General features: G+C 40.9%; 4 protein-coding genes across 9 annotated transcripts in view; 1 reads left to right on the top strand and 3 right to left on the bottom strand.

Annotated features, from left to right (window-relative positions):
- Window positions 1–12: 12 nt before the first annotated feature.
- On the top strand, window positions 13–1,724 carry LOC105560683 (kinesin-like protein KIF23). Its single transcript, XM_012009999.1, has 4 exons — window positions 13–645; window positions 764–1,000; window positions 1,093–1,487; window positions 1,636–1,724. Exons 1-3 carry the CDS (start codon window positions 493–495, stop codon window positions 1,267–1,269), a joined length of 567 nt encoding a protein of 188 aa, XP_011865389.1. The 5' UTR covers window positions 13–492; the 3' UTR covers window positions 1,270–1,487; window positions 1,636–1,724.
- On the bottom strand, window positions 1,664–6,586 carry LOC105560684 (uncharacterized protein KIAA0556-like). 2 transcript variants are annotated; one of them, XM_012010002.1, is made up of 14 exons: window positions 6,167–6,586; window positions 5,953–6,069; window positions 5,391–5,824; window positions 4,918–5,267; window positions 4,668–4,805; window positions 4,302–4,445; window positions 3,664–3,817; window positions 3,309–3,571; window positions 3,038–3,221; window positions 2,760–2,921; window positions 2,531–2,670; window positions 2,342–2,443; window positions 2,135–2,241; window positions 1,664–2,049 (listed from the first exon to the last, which is right to left on the bottom strand). In XM_012010002.1, the coding sequence occupies exons 1-14, from the start codon at window positions 6,259–6,261 to the stop codon at window positions 1,944–1,946; spliced, it is 2,496 nt and encodes an 831-aa protein (XP_011865392.1). In that variant the 5' UTR covers window positions 6,262–6,586; the 3' UTR covers window positions 1,664–1,943. The 2 variants fall into 2 exon arrangements, with proteins under 2 accessions (XP_011865392.1, XP_011865391.1); XM_012010001.1 differs by having other exon boundaries at window positions 4,918–5,824.
- An 82-nt stretch (window positions 6,587–6,668) lies between these two features.
- LOC105560685 (monocyte to macrophage differentiation factor 2) lies at window positions 6,669–12,580 on the bottom strand. The gene is made up of 4 exons (XM_012010003.1): window positions 12,076–12,580; window positions 9,395–9,640; window positions 8,756–9,008; window positions 6,669–8,574 (listed from the first exon to the last, which is right to left on the bottom strand). Exons 1-4 carry the CDS (start codon window positions 12,276–12,278, stop codon window positions 8,332–8,334), a joined length of 945 nt encoding a protein of 314 aa, XP_011865393.1. The 5' UTR covers window positions 12,279–12,580; the 3' UTR covers window positions 6,669–8,331.
- A 578-nt stretch (window positions 12,581–13,158) lies between these two features.
- Window positions 13,159–18,713, bottom strand: part of LOC105560677 (chromosome-associated kinesin KIF4) — a 25,137-nt gene continuing 19,582 nt past the window's right edge. For 4 of the 5 annotated variants that reach the window (XM_012009989.1, XM_012009990.1, XM_012009992.1 and 1 more), the window contains 12 exons: window positions 17,651–17,876; window positions 17,143–17,578; window positions 16,797–17,062; window positions 16,077–16,517; window positions 15,542–15,932; window positions 15,078–15,444; window positions 14,684–14,984; window positions 14,482–14,609; window positions 14,175–14,336; window positions 13,891–14,079; window positions 13,594–13,773; window positions 13,159–13,496 (listed from right to left, as the gene is read on the bottom strand). In XM_012009989.1, the coding sequence (XP_011865379.1) occupies window positions 13,413–13,496; window positions 13,594–13,773; window positions 13,891–14,079; window positions 14,175–14,336; window positions 14,482–14,609; window positions 14,684–14,984; window positions 15,078–15,444; window positions 15,542–15,932; window positions 16,077–16,517; window positions 16,797–17,062; window positions 17,143–17,578; window positions 17,651–17,876 (3,171 nt within the window). In that variant the 3' untranslated portion in view covers window positions 13,159–13,412. Of the gene's footprint in view, window positions 13,497–13,593; window positions 13,774–13,890; window positions 14,080–14,174; window positions 14,337–14,481; window positions 14,610–14,683; window positions 14,985–15,077; window positions 15,445–15,541; window positions 15,933–16,076; window positions 16,518–16,796; window positions 17,063–17,142; window positions 17,579–17,650; window positions 17,877–18,234; window positions 18,504–18,713 lie in introns of those variants that run through there. The other variant, XM_012009988.1, reaches the window with a different exon arrangement.

The raw sequence follows: 18,713 nt of genomic DNA, 5'->3' as shown, positions 1-18,713 counted from the left end.
AAGGGAGACAAAGAAGGGTCCGCATCTCCGCATTCCTATTCCGAGTGCGTGTCGGTATACCTGCGGCGCGCTCCGGCATCGAACGGAGACGGGTCATGTCTACAGGCTATAACATCAAAAGGGCTTCGAATTTTACTTTAAAACTTTGGCATCACATTTTCGAGATGTTATACTAACATTTTATGAAAAAAAAATTGAAAATTTTGAAGGTTGTAAATGCATTTCCCCCCTTAATCTTTCGCACGTATTGATATAAAACTTTACAACGTGTATTATAAGCGGCCAGCAATCTACGAGCTGTGGACTGCCAAAAAATAAAAAATTCAGTACATTAGAATTAGATCAAAAGAAATAAAATTATGAAAAAAAAATTTTCCATACTTTTACACATTTTGATCTAATGTCCTGAATTTTCTTGACTCTGGCATTTTCACAACCTGTAGATTGCTGGCAGCTTATGATGTTAATATATGTATATTAATATAGAATGAAATGAAGGCGAAAGACGACAAGTTACGATTGGTGAAGCAAATTTTAGTCGATGACAATGGCATTAATCCTGCAATAGCGTCCGCGTCGAAGGAAGTTCCAGAATTGACGACAAGAGTGATCAGTCCAGATAGAGATACCAGAATATCACGAAAGGTTACCTGTCGTGCAATTACTCTTTGGAATATCGTTGTGTCGTCTTGTATAAACTTGAAAATTCCTATAAAAGTTGGGACAAGGAAGGGAAAAAAAGTAACAGTTTTCTTACATGTAGGACAGAGTACCCGTTTCGAACCCGAGGTACAGACGATCACAAAGTGCTGACAGATGGATCGATCATAGGCCTCAGACTCTTGTGCCAGTCGGGACTGTACTGCAACCAGTGATACAAAGACGGCGAAGCGTAACGCAACTTACGTCGCCGAAAGAGATTACGGATGGCGCGTCTAGATATTGTCTTGTCGCGCAAGAGCTTGATACAGACGGAGAACTTGAAACAAAATTATACAAGGTTTCGCAATTTATGCATTTAGAGAATGCCATTGCCGGGTAATCTTTGCTAATGTATACAAGTTCTACAAACAACTTCCTTCTTTCAAACAGGGTGATATACTACCAACGAGTGGTGGCGGAGCACAGGTAGTATTTCATGATATGGAGTGTCTAAAACAATCGTCGCCGAAAGCAAGGAAACGCACTGGACCTCGAGAAGAGGGAATGGACCAAGTGGAAATTTCTACCTTGACGGAAACGAAAAGACCACGAGTATTACCCTCGTAAACTGAATGTATCATTCGTAACTTACTCTAAAGCACAACGGAAATGAGATATGCGATGTATCTTCCTTCGCACTATATATTATATAATTTTATTATTATTATATATATATTCTCTCTCCCCCTACTCTCACGTCCCCCCCTTTCATGTAAAAAGACTTGTGAGAGGCGATATATTTGATGTATGCACATTTATTCATTCTTGAAATCTAATCGAATTAGGCCTGGTTGCACCAACGTCGCTTAATTTTAACTTTAGCTTAATTCGCTCGTTGTCTCTTTCTAAGGGAAACAGAGAGAGAGAGAGAGAGACGAAGGGTGAATTAAGCTACAGTTAACGTTACGTGACGTTGGTGCAACCGGGCCTTAGTGATGTAATTTTATATCTTAAATCTCTATATCGCAATTATTTTTTTATTTATTTTTACAAGTTCCAAGATAAACGGCATTTGTACATCTGATGTTCATATGGGATGATTATTATAGAAACGTATGGCAATATATGGATATTATACAATATATTGATATATGTATACGTATACATACATACACACACGCACGTGTGTGTACACGCTACTATAGTCGTTAGCTATTTAAACGAGACACCGACGACTATAAAGATGAAATGCGATGTAAGTATAAAAATATATGTACAATTTCGGTGAAATGTCCGTGACGTTATTTAAATTGTAAAGATGTATGCGGGCGAAGGGACGGATCTGGCAATGAATTAGTACCCGAGGTATTTCTTCGCAAGTTTAAAAGGTGACCCTCGTGCTCCGAGCTATAACAATTGTATAATATGTAATTACAGTCGGGTGTATCTTTCGCATGTTCTTTCACTTGTAGCGTTGCTCTCGCAAACTTACCGGTTCACCAGATTTTCATTACTGTTTTCCTTTACGAACGTTACCAATCCGTACGATTTATGTTTATCCAATGTTCCGTTGTAAACTAGCAAGTCGTCCACTAGTATCTAGCAACAAAATGCAAATAATTTTAGCACATTTGGGCAAATTGGAGAATGATCAGCATACGCTAGAGTATTATCTATTGAAGCAATTTATTTCTCTTACCGCAAATTCTTTGACTCTCCTTTGTGGGGTCTTGCCATAATTCCAGATTTTGATCATTGACACCACAATGGGATGATAAAATATTAAATACACACGATTTGTCTGAGAAACGTATATCAGAAACACATGTCAAGTGGGGCGCGTGTGATAGAACATTAATCGACTGTTGTGCTGTTAATTTTCACTTACTTGGCCGGGAAGTATAGGAGCCAGCCAAGCATGCCGTCCATTTCGAGTGTCATTTGTTCCATCGATAAGTTTGTCCGGTGTACGAATATCGTTATCTATTCCTTCTATTATATTAACGCTTTCGGGAAATGCGGCTACATCTAGCAAAATATGATTGGCATTAGAGAGCTGCTGAAAAATATGCTTTTCTTTCTCCTCCCGTCCAAACTTTCGCATAAACTGAACATACTATCTGCGGTTAACGTGATCTCGGTTCCATGATTATCGTATATCTGTATCCCATTGAGACCGACGTAGTAAGAGTCTCCCCATGTAGAGAAAATCACTATTTGATACACGAATCCTCGCGGCATCGACGGAGCTTCGTAGTTTGAATCCAACGGCTCGAGTTCTAAACTTGCGAAGAAAAGTCGTGTACGACGCATATTTGTATATTGAATATTGTACCTGCGTCGCGCCCGCTTACACGCTGCCCTGTTGCTCTAACGTCTCTAATAAGATACGTACCTTCGGACGATTTGGTTGAGTCGGTAGCACCGTCCGGAACATGCTCTCGCGTAGGTGAATCGAGGAAACAGATTTCTTGGGCAAAATCATAATGGCAAGATCCCGGCGCGCGTCTCAACAGGAAGCCGTCGGAATTGTCGTCGTGTAACTGTTTGCCGTCCAATTTAATTAGCAGCTGTTTCACCTGTGCGAAGAGAATCTCTGGTTTAATAGGCCGTTGCGATTGTAAATTCTCATGTTGAGTGTATACTAATTGTCTAAGGAGTCTTACTCCACAATAGGATAACTCCAAGGATGCATTGTAATTCCAAATCCGCATTCCCGTTAGGTACACATCCGTATCGAAAGTGACCGTTATCACGATTCTCTTATCTGACGTCACGTCCGCTAGCCACATGCAATCCATTTCGGTCGTAACGTTGTGTCCATCGATCAGTCTCGTTAAATGCGTATCGACCACGTTACAATGCAAATTGCCGTTTACTATTGGGACCGCTGTACCCCGATCTCCGATGAATTCTATACCGGTCAGGCCTGCAAAGCCCCAAAAGTATCATCCTGATATCTGGCGCTGCTAATTTTCGTAGCGTTACACTTAATTTAATAATTCCAGTTTATTTACTTACCAACCAAATGCTGCAAGCCCCAATTGGAAATAATAATCAACTGAATCTCTCTACACGACAGAGCAGTAAGGGTGCTATCGTGAGTTTTACTATTGCTACATAAGCTAGGAGAATTGTCAATAGAATCGTTGCTTTTGCGTCTCGCCGAGGTAATCTAATAGGAAAAAGGAAGGAAGAAAATCACCCAACTCATTGCGTGGGTTTAATTTCTTAGTTATCACTGAACGAGCTACCCAAGTAGAACATATTAGTCGTGAAAACATCAAGATGACATAATTTTTTATGCATGGTGACGTCAAAATAGCCCACCGAGAGCACCTATTTGTCACACCATTAAGACATCAAGATGTTATAAAAATGATCTTGTTTTACAAAGTTAATTAAATATTATACATTAAAAATAGATTGAAGTAATATAAGATAAACATAATATATCACTGATTATGTAATCTGTAATATATTATTATACACATTACGAATATCATAAATCAGTCGTTGCAAAGTAAATCTTAATGTCGATCATTTTATGACGTAAAATTCATATCATTTTACTGCCACATTGACGCTTTTGTGATTAACTTGTTCTACTTGGGTAAACGGTAAAGTTATTACGAAATGTATACACGTGGCTCACTTACATTGTCATTGACCGTCGTTGCCGTAATCGGGCGAATTATTTCTTTCTCTTCGCAATCTGACGTCCCATTATTGAATTCTATGAACGTATTATCATGTTTTGATATCAATTCCAGAATATTTTCGTCCGTCGTAAATAATATAGTCTACATCAGCCAATAGTTTTGTGCATTACGTATAAGATTAATTTCGTATAAATTTGATTATTATGCGTGACAAAAGAAGTAGACTGAATAACGCTACGTGCTATAAGCGTATTAATTTAATAGATGACTATTAAATTAATAGTCTAACTAGACTAATAAATTAATGCTAACGTTTCTATAATATATTAAATGAATAACACAATTTGCGACAAAATCCCTTACATCTCCGAAAGAATCGAGGCTACCCATATCGTCCCCTGAAGCTTTCGCGATTTCTCCGCAAAAGATGACAATGTCATTCAATTTAATAACAATATCTTTGGCTCCTCTAAAGGAATGTATTCTGGATTTATTGTAGTTCTGCGAGAAGAAGAAGAAAATATGCATACGCTGCAAAGTGTGCAACCTGGCTCGCACGCACGCACATATGAATTATTTTATAAACAGTTATGAAATAGGTAAAGAATCCTACCCATATCCTGATCATAGCTACAGTAATCGTGAATTCAAATATCATGTAAACGTAATGATGGTCACCATTTGAATAAGGTGTTAGCCATAAATTTGCATCGTCTCTCGTTCGATTAATACCATTAATCAAGTTATCTATGACATGAGGATCACGATCGTTGTTCGGTGATTGATTCGCGCCTGTCGTGTGTGCACGTATCTCTTTAATTGTCGCTGGTTCTCCGGTGTTTGAAAAAATTTCAATACCATTGAGGCCTACGTAATGTTTATCACCCCAGGTGGAGAGAATGTCAATGACCAACGAGTCTCCGGACGGTAGCTCGGGAATAATGAAATTTTTGTAAAGTTTGTCTAGAAATAATGTAGACTGAGTTATTTGATTGATATTATTTGACAAGCGATTTAACAATATCTTAATCGGGATAAAAGCTCCGAGAGGTGAGAGAGAGTTTAAAAGAGTTTCTTGATACCGACCAGATAGTAATTTCGACTTTCCATCGTTCTGCGTGCTAAATGCGGAACAGTTTGGAAAATTGTCATCTGACCAGTGTAATCGTGTAGCTGCACGATTCGGGATTTCGTTTGGTGTTCCATGGTCAAAGTAAGATTCCTCTTGGCCGCAAATCTGATGGTAGCTATAATCTCTGGAGCTTGCTTGAGGCAAGTTTTGGAGCGTACCGTGCCTCTCCATCTGCTTCCTTTCCAAATACGCGTCCAACTGATGAAAATCACCCCTCGTACGAGAATGCTTTGCACTCACAAGGGCGGAACAGGCGCGCGTTCTTCTCCGCTTAACTTGCACTTGCTCATTCTTTGGTGTATTCGGCAGTGATTTGCTCGTAGACGGTTGTAATTTAATATTATCGCCGATATAAATGTCGCTTAAGCTTGCGCTAGGTTGATTATCTCTATAAAAATAGCAAAACCATATAACAATAATGTTATACATTACTATTGTATCACATTACTATCTACTCGTACATCTACTTGAGAAGATTGAGAAAAGATGCTGTTACAGGGTACACATAAATCTTACACATCGTCTTCTTCCATTTTCAAGGTGATATTCTTAAAATGGTGCTGGTCATCGATTAAAAGTGTTTCCATTTGCAGCGACTTGGCATCGTTATTAAGATCAATCTTTTTCATGTCGCTAATAGGAAGGATGAAAACAATGCGAGAGTAAGGAAGGGTAATCGATAATCCATTTTTGAAAAGGTGAAAAGTGACAATATGTAAAATAATAATACTCAGTCATCTCCAGCAACCACGATGGCATTTTAAGCGTGTCGGCAGCCAAGGGTGCAGTTTCACTCTCCTTCGTATTATATGTAACATCATCCATAGTTAATTTGCCAAGTGCCCTCGGTGCACCACAGCCCACACACTCTTGTGACGAGAAGAGGCACGCCGAATTGTGTGTGAATCACACATACAATCTGTTACTTTATCGAGACATTGTCAATTGCAATGTTTTCACGTTGGGAAAATGTAGGCATATTAATTTTCATAACTGCACAGATTCCAGATTGTTTAACAGTTTAACCAATATTCGAGACCGATAATAACTCCGGTCGGCGTCGGCATTGTTGCCCGTTGGCTCGTCCCCCGCGACTCCCCCGAGTGAGCCCGAGTCTCGCTTTGTTTGCTACATCGTTACCATAGAAGCCGTTCTGATATATTTATCATGCTTTAATGATTAACACGCACGCGCGCTACTCTTGACACTTGTACTATGACACAACAAGCCAGTTTTGCATGGTATTGGAATATTGGAAGAGAGGAACAATCTCTCTGGCCAATATATAATATTTTATTTCTCACTATTACAAGTATTACACTCATGTCGGGAAGTATATATGCTATATGTATAACAATGACAGCGATACTACACGTTACTCCACGATACTTTGGTCCACGAATTATTAAAAAAAAAAAGACAAGAAACAAACAGCGAGTGACTCGAGTAACTGATAATCACTTTGTACTTTGCTTCTTGCGATATCACGGTACATGAATACATTGCAAATTAATATCCTTACATCAAGACTCTCGTATTTTACATTGTCAGTACTGTACATTTTATACATGTGTGTGTATACACACACGCAACGCACGCACACACACAAGTATCACTATACATATTTTGAACAAATGTACAATTGATGCAAGCGAAGACAAACTTAATTTGTGTTTCGTTATATACGTTCACAAATGTATATCACGGACAAAACAAATTACTTTACGATGTAAAACGTATTGTAATATGACTGTTGCAACAAGTACTATAAAGATCTGATTTTATCTGTCTGTTACATATAATACCATTCCGAAATATCACATCGAGTAACAATAGAAGTAAGGCCATTGCTCAACATGTCATGTTTTAGAAAATACTCGATAACTGTTATGTGTATAGATGGTATTTTTTGCCTCTTCCTGACTACATATTTAATTATTTATAATTTTATATAGTAGAATCCAAATAATATCTATTTCTATTTTTCCGTTACAAAAATTCAAATGGCTTGTATTGGAAATCCCATGTTAGATAAGAAATGTAAATTAAGTCTAATTTTGGCACAACACATCTGCAAACAGAAAGACGCTTTAGTACAGATGCATGTTCAGTCACAACTTGATTTCTCTATTTCTTCGCTAAGCTAATCTACACTTTGTAAAGAGCCTAATATAGAGACTTTTATCAAACGTAGTATGTAGTATAAAACAAAATAATGTTTTTCCCAAAAATATTCTATGTATAATATTTTGTTGCATTTGGAAAAGTAGAGGCATGGTACAATTTTCTTTCTTACAATAATTTGGCAACGTTTACGAATGATGTCGAAACTAATGGATACACTAAATCGAACACGAAAGATACAATGTTCGCTATAAATGTATATTCAAAATTGTCATATAATTAGTCATGTACACACGACTGTTTTCTTTTTGTTTTAATAGACAACTGTTTTCTTTTAATAAATAACTGTTTTCTTTTTGTTTTAATAGACAACGTATTCATAATGCATATATACGAATGGAGTCTTGTATGGCCGTCAGGTACTTAAAAATCTTTTTTTCGCTTTCTCCTCACACACATTCAATCTCTTTTACATATTTACACACCGTACATGTATATACACACAATACACGGATATTCATTTATCGTTTACTCGGAATAATTATGAAAAAATATCTAGCTGTCTATCTAGCACAGACAGGTACGAATCACGGTCGAAAAATGAATTTGCTCTTATCAAAACCTCTGAATAGATATAAATTAAAGATAGATCTCCCTATCTTTAAGAAGATAAAAACAACAGTATACACAGTTTGCCCTTTAAAACTGCTATGTTTTAGAATCTTTATCATTTGGAAGAAATATGGTAGAAAATGGTGTACGCGACAACTCCTACAATTCCATGCGAGGCTTTAGTACATTAGATATACTGCCGGATGGTCCGAGAACGCTCGTCGAGTCTTCAGGAAATACGTGGTTCAGAATCGCATAGTAATGAAATCCAGCTGCCGCAGCCACGAAAAGATGCCAGATCGCGTGCGCGCAAGGTATGCGGCCGTCCGATTTGAAAAATACCAAGCCAAGAACGTATATCAGTCCGCCCAGTTTCAATTCCGTAATATTATAATAGTTGTACTGTAAAAATATCGATAAATCATTTAAGTAAGCCGATCGATCCTCGCAAAAATACACATTACAACCACGAGATGATTCGAAGCGAAATTACTTGAAATATATGTATACATCTTGCATGTTCTTTCTCACGTAGTGCGTTTCACGCGGATGGGAAATGTATGTTAAACATATCGTTACTTACAACATTGAGGATCGCGACGCTAGGTCCAATGCCCATGACCACGTAGAAAATAGTTTCGAGCATCTTGTATCTCTCGTGAAAGATTTGCTGGTAGAGGATACCCACTATAGCCATAATCCAGACGACATATCGCATCGCGAATAAAAGCTCATCGTCTGGGAAGTGTTCTATATTTAACCATGGAAAGTAACTGGCTGCTATGAAGATGTAAATCATGGCACGATCGCAACGATGCAACGCGTCTTTTAGTTGCCTAAAATATTAAGCGCAATGCCTAGAAATTCGCCTTCTTACCGGGTCACACAGGTGACAACAACAGGTGATCGAGGGAAGACAAAGAGAATTAATTAGGAATTTGAATAAGCAGTCAATCGATCATGAGTGGCGATGTGTTTTTAACACAGAAAATTTATTGCGAAAAATATTACCTCAGCCAGGGTTAGAACCTGAACCTCCCCACACGCTAGGCAGGTGTCTCAACCAAATCGACCACCGAAACTAATATTTTTCGCAATAAATTTTCTGTGTTCAAAATACATCGTCAGTCATGGTCGATTAACTGCTTAATCATGTTTAGTCATTTACTGGCGACGAATAATTCTCGATGTTAATTAGGAATTAATTAAATTAAATGTGTACCTATTGTGGTTGCAGTAGTGCACACTGTGGAAAAAAGTAGACACTGCAAAAACAAGGATCAAGGAAGTGCCGTATACGCAAGCGGAAACAAACTGGGCCCATGTCGCCGAACGCCGTACGAGCTCGATACCGCCAATTATCGATGGTACAACCCATATTCCATGAGTCGCCACATTTGCCATATGTTCAATGGGCGTAGGAGTGTACGCCTCGTTTGTGCATGCTCTCGGATTCATCCACTTTATCCTGCAAGTAGATTTGCATTTTGTTTGCGTCTCTTTCAAATTCCTCCTAAATTAACAATTGTAAATTCTCTCCTTTCAATCTTGTTGAAATTCCGTGGAAGAATTTCAACAAGACATTAATAAAGAGAGATTAAAAGTGATGGTACTTTACACATATAGAGGAAACTAACGTGAGATAGTAGGTTTTCAACGTCCAAAGCCCATCGCAAATCTTTTTTCGCAACGATTACACGATCTAACGATCAATTTGCCACTAAGGCTTTACTTCAAGGGTAATAAAATCGTGGTGAAACCAACAGATGACGTCTATTGATTTAGCAGAAACTCCGCTATCTCATATTAGGAGCCTCACCTCATAATCTCGGACTTTCCTCTTAAACACAGAGAAAAAGGTTTCTTTGGATTTAGTATTCCTATTTATTTGATCGAGATTTGTTTCATTGTAACAACATATGCTTATACAAAACGCTATTTGTTTGGATAAAAATTTAGTTGTTTCATTCAAACAATCTCTATTATTTGATAGATAAAAGACACTATTATTTCACAAGTAATATCTTTCAATTAAATAATTATATTATTTAGCCAGGCGCCTATAAAGCTCGGCGCTGCCACTAGATAGTCGCCGAACTCGTAAGTAAAATCACGGCGGCCAGACGTACAATAAGCGACCGCATCAGCAGACGTAGTCTAATCATCTAGTGGTCTATTCTTTATAGTTGAACATAGTGTACTAATTCAGTGCTTATCTTTCTTCTTCTAATGAAGAAAAAGTATGTACAGGGAAAAAGATTGTACATTTTTTCACATATTATCTATCAAACGATAATGTTGCTTGAATAATATCATTAGGTCACAGAGAATGTACCTTTTGTTTCAATATATTAGAAGATATATATTATTTCAAATTCAAACGATTTGTTTGCACCATTCCAAATATCAAAGCAGTCCGATACAACAAAATTGATTAAATCGAAAAGAAATCGTTCTCTCTGTGTAGTACTTCTTAATATACGATGCATGACAATTGAGTGAGGACTCTGCACTTACGCGATAGGAAACCGTTACATAAGAAATCATGGAACGCGTTACATAAAAGAAAAGAAGATTAGTTGTTGCGCGAATGATTATTTACTAGTCGAATCCAAACGCAAAGCAGATAATTAGATTGAGGAATTTTCAAATGTACCACTACATACGTTACGTCTAACATATTATATTACGTACTTGTGTAATACAGCACAGCTGCGCGATTAAAAGCGTAGTAAATGATAAAATGGTTATACATATAATTTCATAATTGTACATAATACATTCCTGCTAGCATAGACCCCATAAGCATTACGTGTCAAAGTATTACACATATATGTATTTATATGGTGCACATTGAGAAAAAGCCATCGAGAAAGTCACACGGTGTGTGAGATCTCAACTACTTTAAGGAGAGGAAACCTGTAATCAGGTGATCCAGGTGATCGAGATCATCTTGGGTAGAACTGGGTAGAACTGGGTAGAACTGGGTAGAACTGGGCAGAACTGGGTAGAACCGGGTAGAACGCCGCTCCAAGACGCAGAGATCCTCTTTCTACGCTCCTGTACAAGTTAGTGTGCTCCTAGTGGTTACGCTATGGAACGCTCAAGACTCTTTGGTACATGCATAAGTGTTCCATCTCAAAATTGTAAGCTAGGTTTCAAGTGGCGGCATATTAACGATTATTTTTGCAGGGTAAGGGTTAACGGCAAGACTCAACACTCGAACGGACTTAGATCTGATTAGATAACGATTACAGGATTAAAGTGCAAGTTTGTTTTTCTTATCGCCTATTGTGAGAAATGCAACTGGTCCTTTCTTTTGTACATAATTGCAGCTACCTGTACAGAAAAGAATTAAACTCTCAACTACTGCGGGCTATCGTGTATACATGCATAATTAAACGTACGTATTTATTAGCTCTTTAGTGGCCATCAAACCCGGCAGCAACTACTCTCACGGCTTTGCTATTAATAATAACATTATGACAATTATACCACACGTCACTCGGATCTCTCGTATACCACAAGATTGATACCGTGTCGATACCACATCATATATGTAGCGATTCATGCATGCATACAAATTACTCTGCGTATCAACAGATGCTACATGCCAAACGTCCAGATGAGGAATTCCAAGGATGCAAAAATGCAAAACTATAATGAGAACAAAGATTAAATCAGAGCAGAGCGGATAAGGTACTGGTGGGCTAGCAAGCTTTGAAAGGGACTCGCAATTCCGTTTCCGTTTGCTTGGATACGGAGGGAAAAACTGACTCGAGTCCCAAGTTTTGAATCCTAGATTTGTTTACACCGCGGCGGCTCGGAAACTGGCCGACTTTTTAAAGACTTTTCAAGTAGGGCATCTCAAAGTTTTGCGTGCGCAACAATGCGATTTCTTACTCTCTGATCCGTTGTAATTGAAGAAGATTTTTGATGGGTGCTGTGATAAACTGACGAAGACAGGCACCGTCCATGACGTTAGATCTTAATGGGGTAAGATTTAATCCCTGCCGGTAGAGAAACGGTCGATATTCTGATGTAGGGTGTTCGGCTAACGTGGCTAACGGCGGCATAACAGTCGCTGAGCCAGCTGCGTCTTCCATCGCATGTCGCCAGACCCGTAACGATTTACGTTCGGCATCGAGTGACGAGTGGGCGAGCTTGTCGTCGAACTTTCCGCCTCGGGGGACAATCGATGGACTCGCGCGTTCACCAGCACCGACCAAGGCCCACGCGAGAAAGCAACGAAGGGCGAACGCGCTTGAAACAGGCTCCGCGAATGCGCCCGCCCATTCACTTCTGCCGCCGATGCGAATGTTACTGACGGATGAAAATATCGAGTACCGCGAGCGCCAAACGCCGATCAAACGAGATCGGGGTCGGGACCGATACTGATCCAACCGAATCCGCTCCGCCAACGTCGACCGTCGACCGCGCCGTCGACGACGTCAGACAACGTCAGGAAACGTCAGACGTCAATCGGTCGGTCCGACCGGCACGACATCTTTCCTCGGGCGGGCCAATTAACCACGCGCTTGCGCAAAGCAGTGATGTCAGATTGGCCGCGTTTCTAGCGCATGCGCGTCGATTTGAGGCTCACCGAAGTACCTACTACGGACAAATAGGTGTATCGCTAGTCGCCCGTGAGAAATTTTCTTAAAGAAAATTAGAAGAAAATTTTTGGTACGGACAAGAGACCTTTTTGACAGCCACACATCTTTTTGCTTGTCTATAATATAACTATGTAAATTAATTATGTAAATAATATTACGTATTTTAATATATAAAGTAGATTAATTCAAGTCTCGTATCTGTGCCCATTATACGATATTACCAATACATCGCTGGTTACTGTCGCGCATGCGCGAAAAACGCGACCAGCCTGACATCGCTGGCGCGAAGACGTTCAACTCAAACGAGTTTTACGATACATTACCGATTGTAGAATCGATCGTAGAATTTGAACGCCGAATCAGCTGTATGTGATTTTGTGACATCTCGGTTTATTTTACACATGTAATTTATAATTGGTCTACGTTGGTACAAAGCGTTAAATGTAAAAAGACTGCCTATAATACACTTTCATTCTCATCGGTTAATCCAATTTACCTGAAATTATCGTGTGTGTGCCGATGGGAATGAAAGTGAGATGATAAAAAAGGAGACAATTGTCTGCAGCAAGTGGGACAATAGTTTGTACAATTTAACAAGTAGGTAAATATATAAATAACAAACAATTAGAAAATATGATCCGTCAACTTCTCTAATCCCATTTGTGTTACCTCGTTCTTCTTCTCATCCGAAAATAGCGAAGCATGCGACTGAAAAGAAAAATGCACGATAAGAATTGATACGCAGGCAGGTAAAAATAGGTATATACGTACACTGGCTTGTATAAAGATACGTATGCCAACTTACATTCTGTGGGTCTTTATTCTGGCACTGTACAGCGTCACAGCCACAGTCGGCGCAGGCAACGCCATTCTTACGACACGTGCATATTCGCGTGGCACATTTCGTTTTACAAGCGCATCTTATCAGGCTCCCATTCGGTTCAAATTTAAAGGTTAATCGTTGAATCGAGAGTTTCGATTTGTTCTAACAAGAGAAGATCAACAGCTTTATACGTTTCGTACTTGACTTTATGTTAGAGACGAAAGATATTTACAATGCTCGTAACACTTATCGTAAACATGGTAACACTCTAAAATTCACCTGCATCTTTTGTATGCGATTGTACAGCGGTGTCTTCTTCCAATCTGGATCTTTATCGATATCGTCCTCTATCATTGAACTCTCATCGGGCGACAAGTAAGCGTTCTCATCGATTACCTCTGTGCTACCTTCCCCCCTTCTTTTCTTAGGCAACGGTTTGTTCGCTCTATTCAAATTGTTCTCCAAGACCTAAAACGCACAACAACTATAAGTTTTCATCCTGTTGTATATGGGATGCATATCGGTTACATACGTAGCTCACGCGGAACTGATTTAATCGTTACCTGTCTTTTGGATTTTGTCAAAGATTTTGTCTCAGCATCGCTGGAGGACGTATCGGACGAAGATATCGTATTTACTCTTCCACATTCCTTTAGCCGTTTCTCATATTTTTCTAGCCGTTTTTCATATTCTTCTAGCCGTACTTCTAAATCCTGATTCTTTTCCTAAAACAAGCCACCAAATTGTAACGAATCCCTCGTTAGTGTAACAAACTCGATCAAGTTCGTATACTACTTTTTATAGATTAACAATACAAAAATTTCCCTACAGTTTACAGTCTACAGTCGTGAGACATGTGTATATACTAACTTTCAATTGGTCATACTTGTAACACTGCTGCTTCCTGTCCTGCGTAACTATCTGGAACACCGTTTCAAGCCCCACCTTGGCGTCCGCTGTCGTGCGTATTACGTTCCACCTGGTGCTTGACCTAGTTTCTGAAGAAAAAGAATTCAGCATTATGCCAACCTTACTTACCTTTACGCTATAATTTGACGAGATTAAATCTCACCTTGATCGGACTCGAGAATCTTTTGTTGCAGATCTGCAATTTGTGCGTTACGCAGCTGTATGAATTCGGTAATAGTCGCAAGCTCTCCCTCATCCGGATTGCCATTGCTCTTTTCAAGCTGCTCCAACTGATGTACCCAGGAAGCTCTATCCTGCATCAGTTTCTCAAGGGAATAATCCATTTCTACGGTCGCCGTTAACACTTCCAATTCTTGAGCCACCCAAGTTTTTATCTCCTCTCTGTTGTTAGCCGCCTTCTTATCCTGCCGCTGCATCGCCTTTTTTTGCATCTCCAATGCACCCTGCATTTAAATCGCAGGGGCTGGCTTATAACGAGAGCGCAAATAACAAAAGGCTTGTTTTATCAACAAGCAAATCACTAGTAAGAAACGTACCTTTAATCTTTTGTTAACCGCAAAGGCCTCCTCCATTTTTCTCTTAAAGACGTTCTCCTGTTTATTGTGTTCTATTTTCATGCGCACCATTTCGCAATCGCGCTTACGATCCTGCGCTTTCAGTTTATTGATTTCTTTCTCCTTGAATTGCTTCCACTTTGTAAAATTGTTCGCATCGTTGCGCATCTGCCTGATAAGCTTGACTCGGGTCTCCTTTAGCAATTGTATCTCACGGGAAAGAGTTTTAATCTTCTGATCCTGCTTCTCCTTCCCCTTGATTATCTTGTTCTGTTCTACGCACTTGCGCGTCAACTCCGCTATCCGTTTCTCAAGTTCTTGCACCTTTTTGCGACGCGTCTCAGCCAATCTGCGCAAAGAGGAGATTCCCAAGAGAATAGAGTGAAGGCTCAAAGGGCCACCAATTGCAAATCATGCAAATCAAGCGAGTATAATTGTCAACTTACTTGGAGCTGATGTTGTGCGTGTGAACCACTTGTAAATGTTCCTCCTTTTCCGCATGTAGTCGTTTAATTTCTTGTTCCATCTCTACGACATTCCTATTGCTTTCCGCAGTTTGTTGCGTGACGCTCTTTAAGAGCTCCGACACGAGGCTCTCTTTCAGCGCCAGTTCCTTGTTAATATTTTGAACCTCGTTATTTCGCTCTGCTTGTCGCAACGTGTGCTCCTCTTCCTTTTTGTCAAAGTAATCCAAACTGTCCTCGACACCGTTCGAGGATGCCTCTGCGCGTACACATTCCTCTACATTCTCCGCCATGTGGGCGCCGCAATTTTTCGAGTTGGATATTTCGTGATTTAGGAGCTGTTCGGACGCTTTCCTCTCGTCATTTTGGATATCTGTGAGCAATGTAGCAAAAGTAGTAAGAGGTAAAAGTTACAGACTTAGCAAAGTTATAGTTTATAGTCTGCGACTGCAAACACGTGCAAATAATTGACCCATAATTAATTCGCATAGAAAAGCTCCCTCTCTTTCTCTCTTACCCAACATCTTGTCGTACATCGCCTTCAATTTATTACACTGTTCGTCATCGATGTCTGGACAAGTGCTGAAATCTTGTAAAACCTGGCTGAATTCATCCAATAATAACGCCAAAGCGAGTCTGATTTTCTCCCGAGCTTGTTCAGCCATTTCCGCTCGTTCGTGCATAACTACGAACTCTTCTAAATTCGAGTTCAACTTTTCCGTCATGTCTCTAAGCTTTTGCTGCAGTAGACGGTATTTCTCCTCGAGCGCCTCGTGCTCCTTGGGACACGTTACACCGAGTTCCTGATTCATAAGGGCCAGCCGCAGTTCCTGAATCAATTTGTTCAACCGATTGATCTCGGCCACCTTCGGATCTTGATTCACAATCGGCTTGTTCTTTATCTTGCGCGCGCGATCCGCATATCTCAACGTACTAAGAGTTTCATCCAAGTTGTAATCTACAAACAGATATGTTTCATAAGCGAACCAGGTGTGTACCAACGCAGTACCAAATACCAACGAATAAGACTATTATTATCTGGTGGCGACCGTAGGCGCAATGAGTCGAGCGCTTTCCTAGCGAGCCAAAGATCCCAGTTCAAATTCCCCCGACTACTGTCAATTTTTATTCTGTTTATCCCCCCCCCCCCCTCCCTCATCGGTCGCCACGACTCGGTGAAAACCCGCTACACTCTCTGTCTACATGTAAGAGAGAATGTAGGAGCGAAAATACCAACCGGCGGGACTGACACAGGCAACCATAAGAGTCATCGAGTTGCCACCCAAGGAATCTTGTAACAACCTCGTAAGTTTACTGTCTCTGTATCCGATATAAGTCCCAGGGGCACCGTCACCGAGCTGCGATATAACATTGCCCAAGGCCAGCAGCCCCTTGTTTATATTTACACCTTCTTTGAACCGTTCTCCGGTGGCTTGGGTTTTTTTACTACGCTCGGATCCGGCTAAATCAACCAGGTGAAATTTTGCCACTATCGCTGTGTTCCTATTTGAAAATGTCCACGTTTCGTTATCGGAAACTTGAGAAGATGGGCGGTCGAGCCGAGGAGACGGAAAGTTACTTACGGATCGTCCCTTTTTTGCTGGCTTATGCATAACGTAAATATCGCGTGGCTACGACTACTGTGCGCGTTCATCGCGGTCGCCCCTGTCACGCGACCCATAGAACCTTGAGTCAGGCACTCCAGCGTCTCTTTAGCATTCGCGACTTCTTTCTCGGTTACGCCGACAATTTTTATGCTCTTACTGTCCTCTCTGATGTCTACGATGGATTGGCTCTTCTGCTTGTCGGACAGGAGGTCGTACAATTGTTCTTGATACAATTCCATGAACGAGACTGCAACTTTGAAGCTCCAGTCTGTCTTGGATTCGATCGTTTTAAATATGTCGCACACAATTCTCGGTATAATACCCTTCTCCTCCACACCTGTGTAATTGGTACCCATGGAATAGGTTTTGCCACTTCCAGTCTGCCCATATGCCAATATCGTAACGTTGTAGCCTGCAAAAGAAACCGTCGACGTGAGGCGCAGGGTACACTTGGGGGCAAACCACGCAGGAGTAAAGGACTCACCTTGGAAAGTGTTGTCCAGAAGTCGTTTAATTGCCGTGTTATAGAAATCTTCTTGTCCAACGTAAGGAGGGAACACATAATTGTACGTGAACGCTTTGTCGGTATTAGAGATGCGAACTTGCTGCTCTCCGGGCACCGTGTCCAAGCACACCTGGCATCCTTTCGCCAGCTCGCTCTCCACCAACGGACGGATACGTAGAGCGACGCGAACAGTATCGTCGCACATCTGCAACAGCGATGTATCCGGATTTTTCAAGGGCGCCGAGGTCTCCGACTCCCGTTGTTCGTGAAACGAAACGAAACGAAACGAAACCCGTTTGGGGCCGGAAGAGAGGGAGGCGGGTCACGTCGGTGTCGCGAGACATCGTGTTGATTTTTTCCGAAGGGGAGACGCAGCGACGATTATCCAAGGTTGCGGTCAAGCTGCCGCTACAAATGCTCCCAAGTATTTCTCTTCTCTTTCTATCTTTGCCGAAAGAAAGGAGAAAAAGAGTGCTTGGAAGTATTTGAAGCGACAACTTGACCGCTGCCTAAATCGCCTTCTTGTAACCGCGTCGAAAAAAAGGGAACGTTAGCGTGTTTACCTTCAATCTCTCTCGACCCGAGGAAACGGAGTCGGATCAGTCGGAACAGTTGGAGGCCTACCGCTGCGCGCACACAGATCCCCCCGGGGGCTTGGGACTTTCTGCGACTCCCGATCTCCCGGCTGGTGCAGGCCGTCGACACGGTCAGTACGCACAGATCGGCGAAGTCGCGGGGAAGACACAAGTCGCACAAGGCGCAAGGTGCCGACTGCGAAGAGACGTTAAATTTCAAACACACCCGACAATGAAGAAGGGGGGGCGCGTAACTATGGGAACGGGTCGTTCGTAGCCAATCCCGAGTCCCGATGGGAAATCCGTCCGCGCGCAGACGCGCAGTCTCAAGCTAGGAACTTTGGTAATTGCCCCTATATAGGGACCTTGGCGACGTGCCGGCACTGCGGCGGTCCACGGCGATTATCACGTTTGATCACGTTGGAGAGATAAGATCGGATGAGATCGTGATTGATTTGGATTGATTA

This window comes from Vollenhovia emeryi, unplaced genomic scaffold, assembly GCF_000949405.1.
Source record: "Vollenhovia emeryi isolate VEMERY1.0 unplaced genomic scaffold, V.emery_V1.0 DF939225.1, whole genome shotgun sequence".
Taxonomy (NCBI): Eukaryota; Metazoa; Arthropoda; class Insecta; order Hymenoptera; family Formicidae; genus Vollenhovia; species Vollenhovia emeryi.
The sequence above is the reverse complement of the archived record's forward strand: the minus strand, read 5'-3'. Positions and strand labels throughout refer to the sequence as shown.

Bases quoted from the DNA above. Each gene is read 5' to 3' on its own strand.
- LOC105560685 (XM_012010003.1), bottom strand. From the start codon at position 12,278: ATGGAAGACGCAGCTGGCTCAGCGACTGTTATGCCGCCGTTAGCCACG. The intron at 9,009-9,394 runs GTACACATTTAA...TTAATATTTTAG, and splicing joins CACTACTGCAACCACAATAG to GCAACTAAAAGACGCGTTGC. The intron at 8,575-8,755 runs GTAAGTAACGAT...ATATTTTTACAG, and splicing joins GCGTCGCGATCCTCAATGTT to TACAACTATTATAATATTAC.
- LOC105560684 (XM_012010001.1), bottom strand. From the start codon at position 6,261: ATGGATGATGTTACATATAATACGAAGGAGAGTGAAACTGCACCCTTG. The intron at 4,806-4,917 runs GTAGGATTCTTT...TTCTTCTCGCAG, and splicing joins TAGCTATGATCAGGATATGG to AACTACAATAAATCCAGAAT. The intron at 4,446-4,667 runs GTAAGGGATTTT...TGGCTGATGTAG, and splicing joins GCCTCGATTCTTTCGGAGAT to ACTATATTATTTACGACGGA.
- LOC105560683 (XM_012009999.1), top strand. From the start codon at position 493: ATGAAGGCGAAAGACGACAAGTTACGATTGGTGAAGCAAATTTTAGTC. The intron at 646-763 runs GTTACCTGTCGT...TCTTACATGTAG, and splicing joins ATACCAGAATATCACGAAAG to GACAGAGTACCCGTTTCGAA. The intron at 1,001-1,092 runs GTTTCGCAATTT...TCTTTCAAACAG, and splicing joins TTGAAACAAAATTATACAAG to GGTGATATACTACCAACGAG.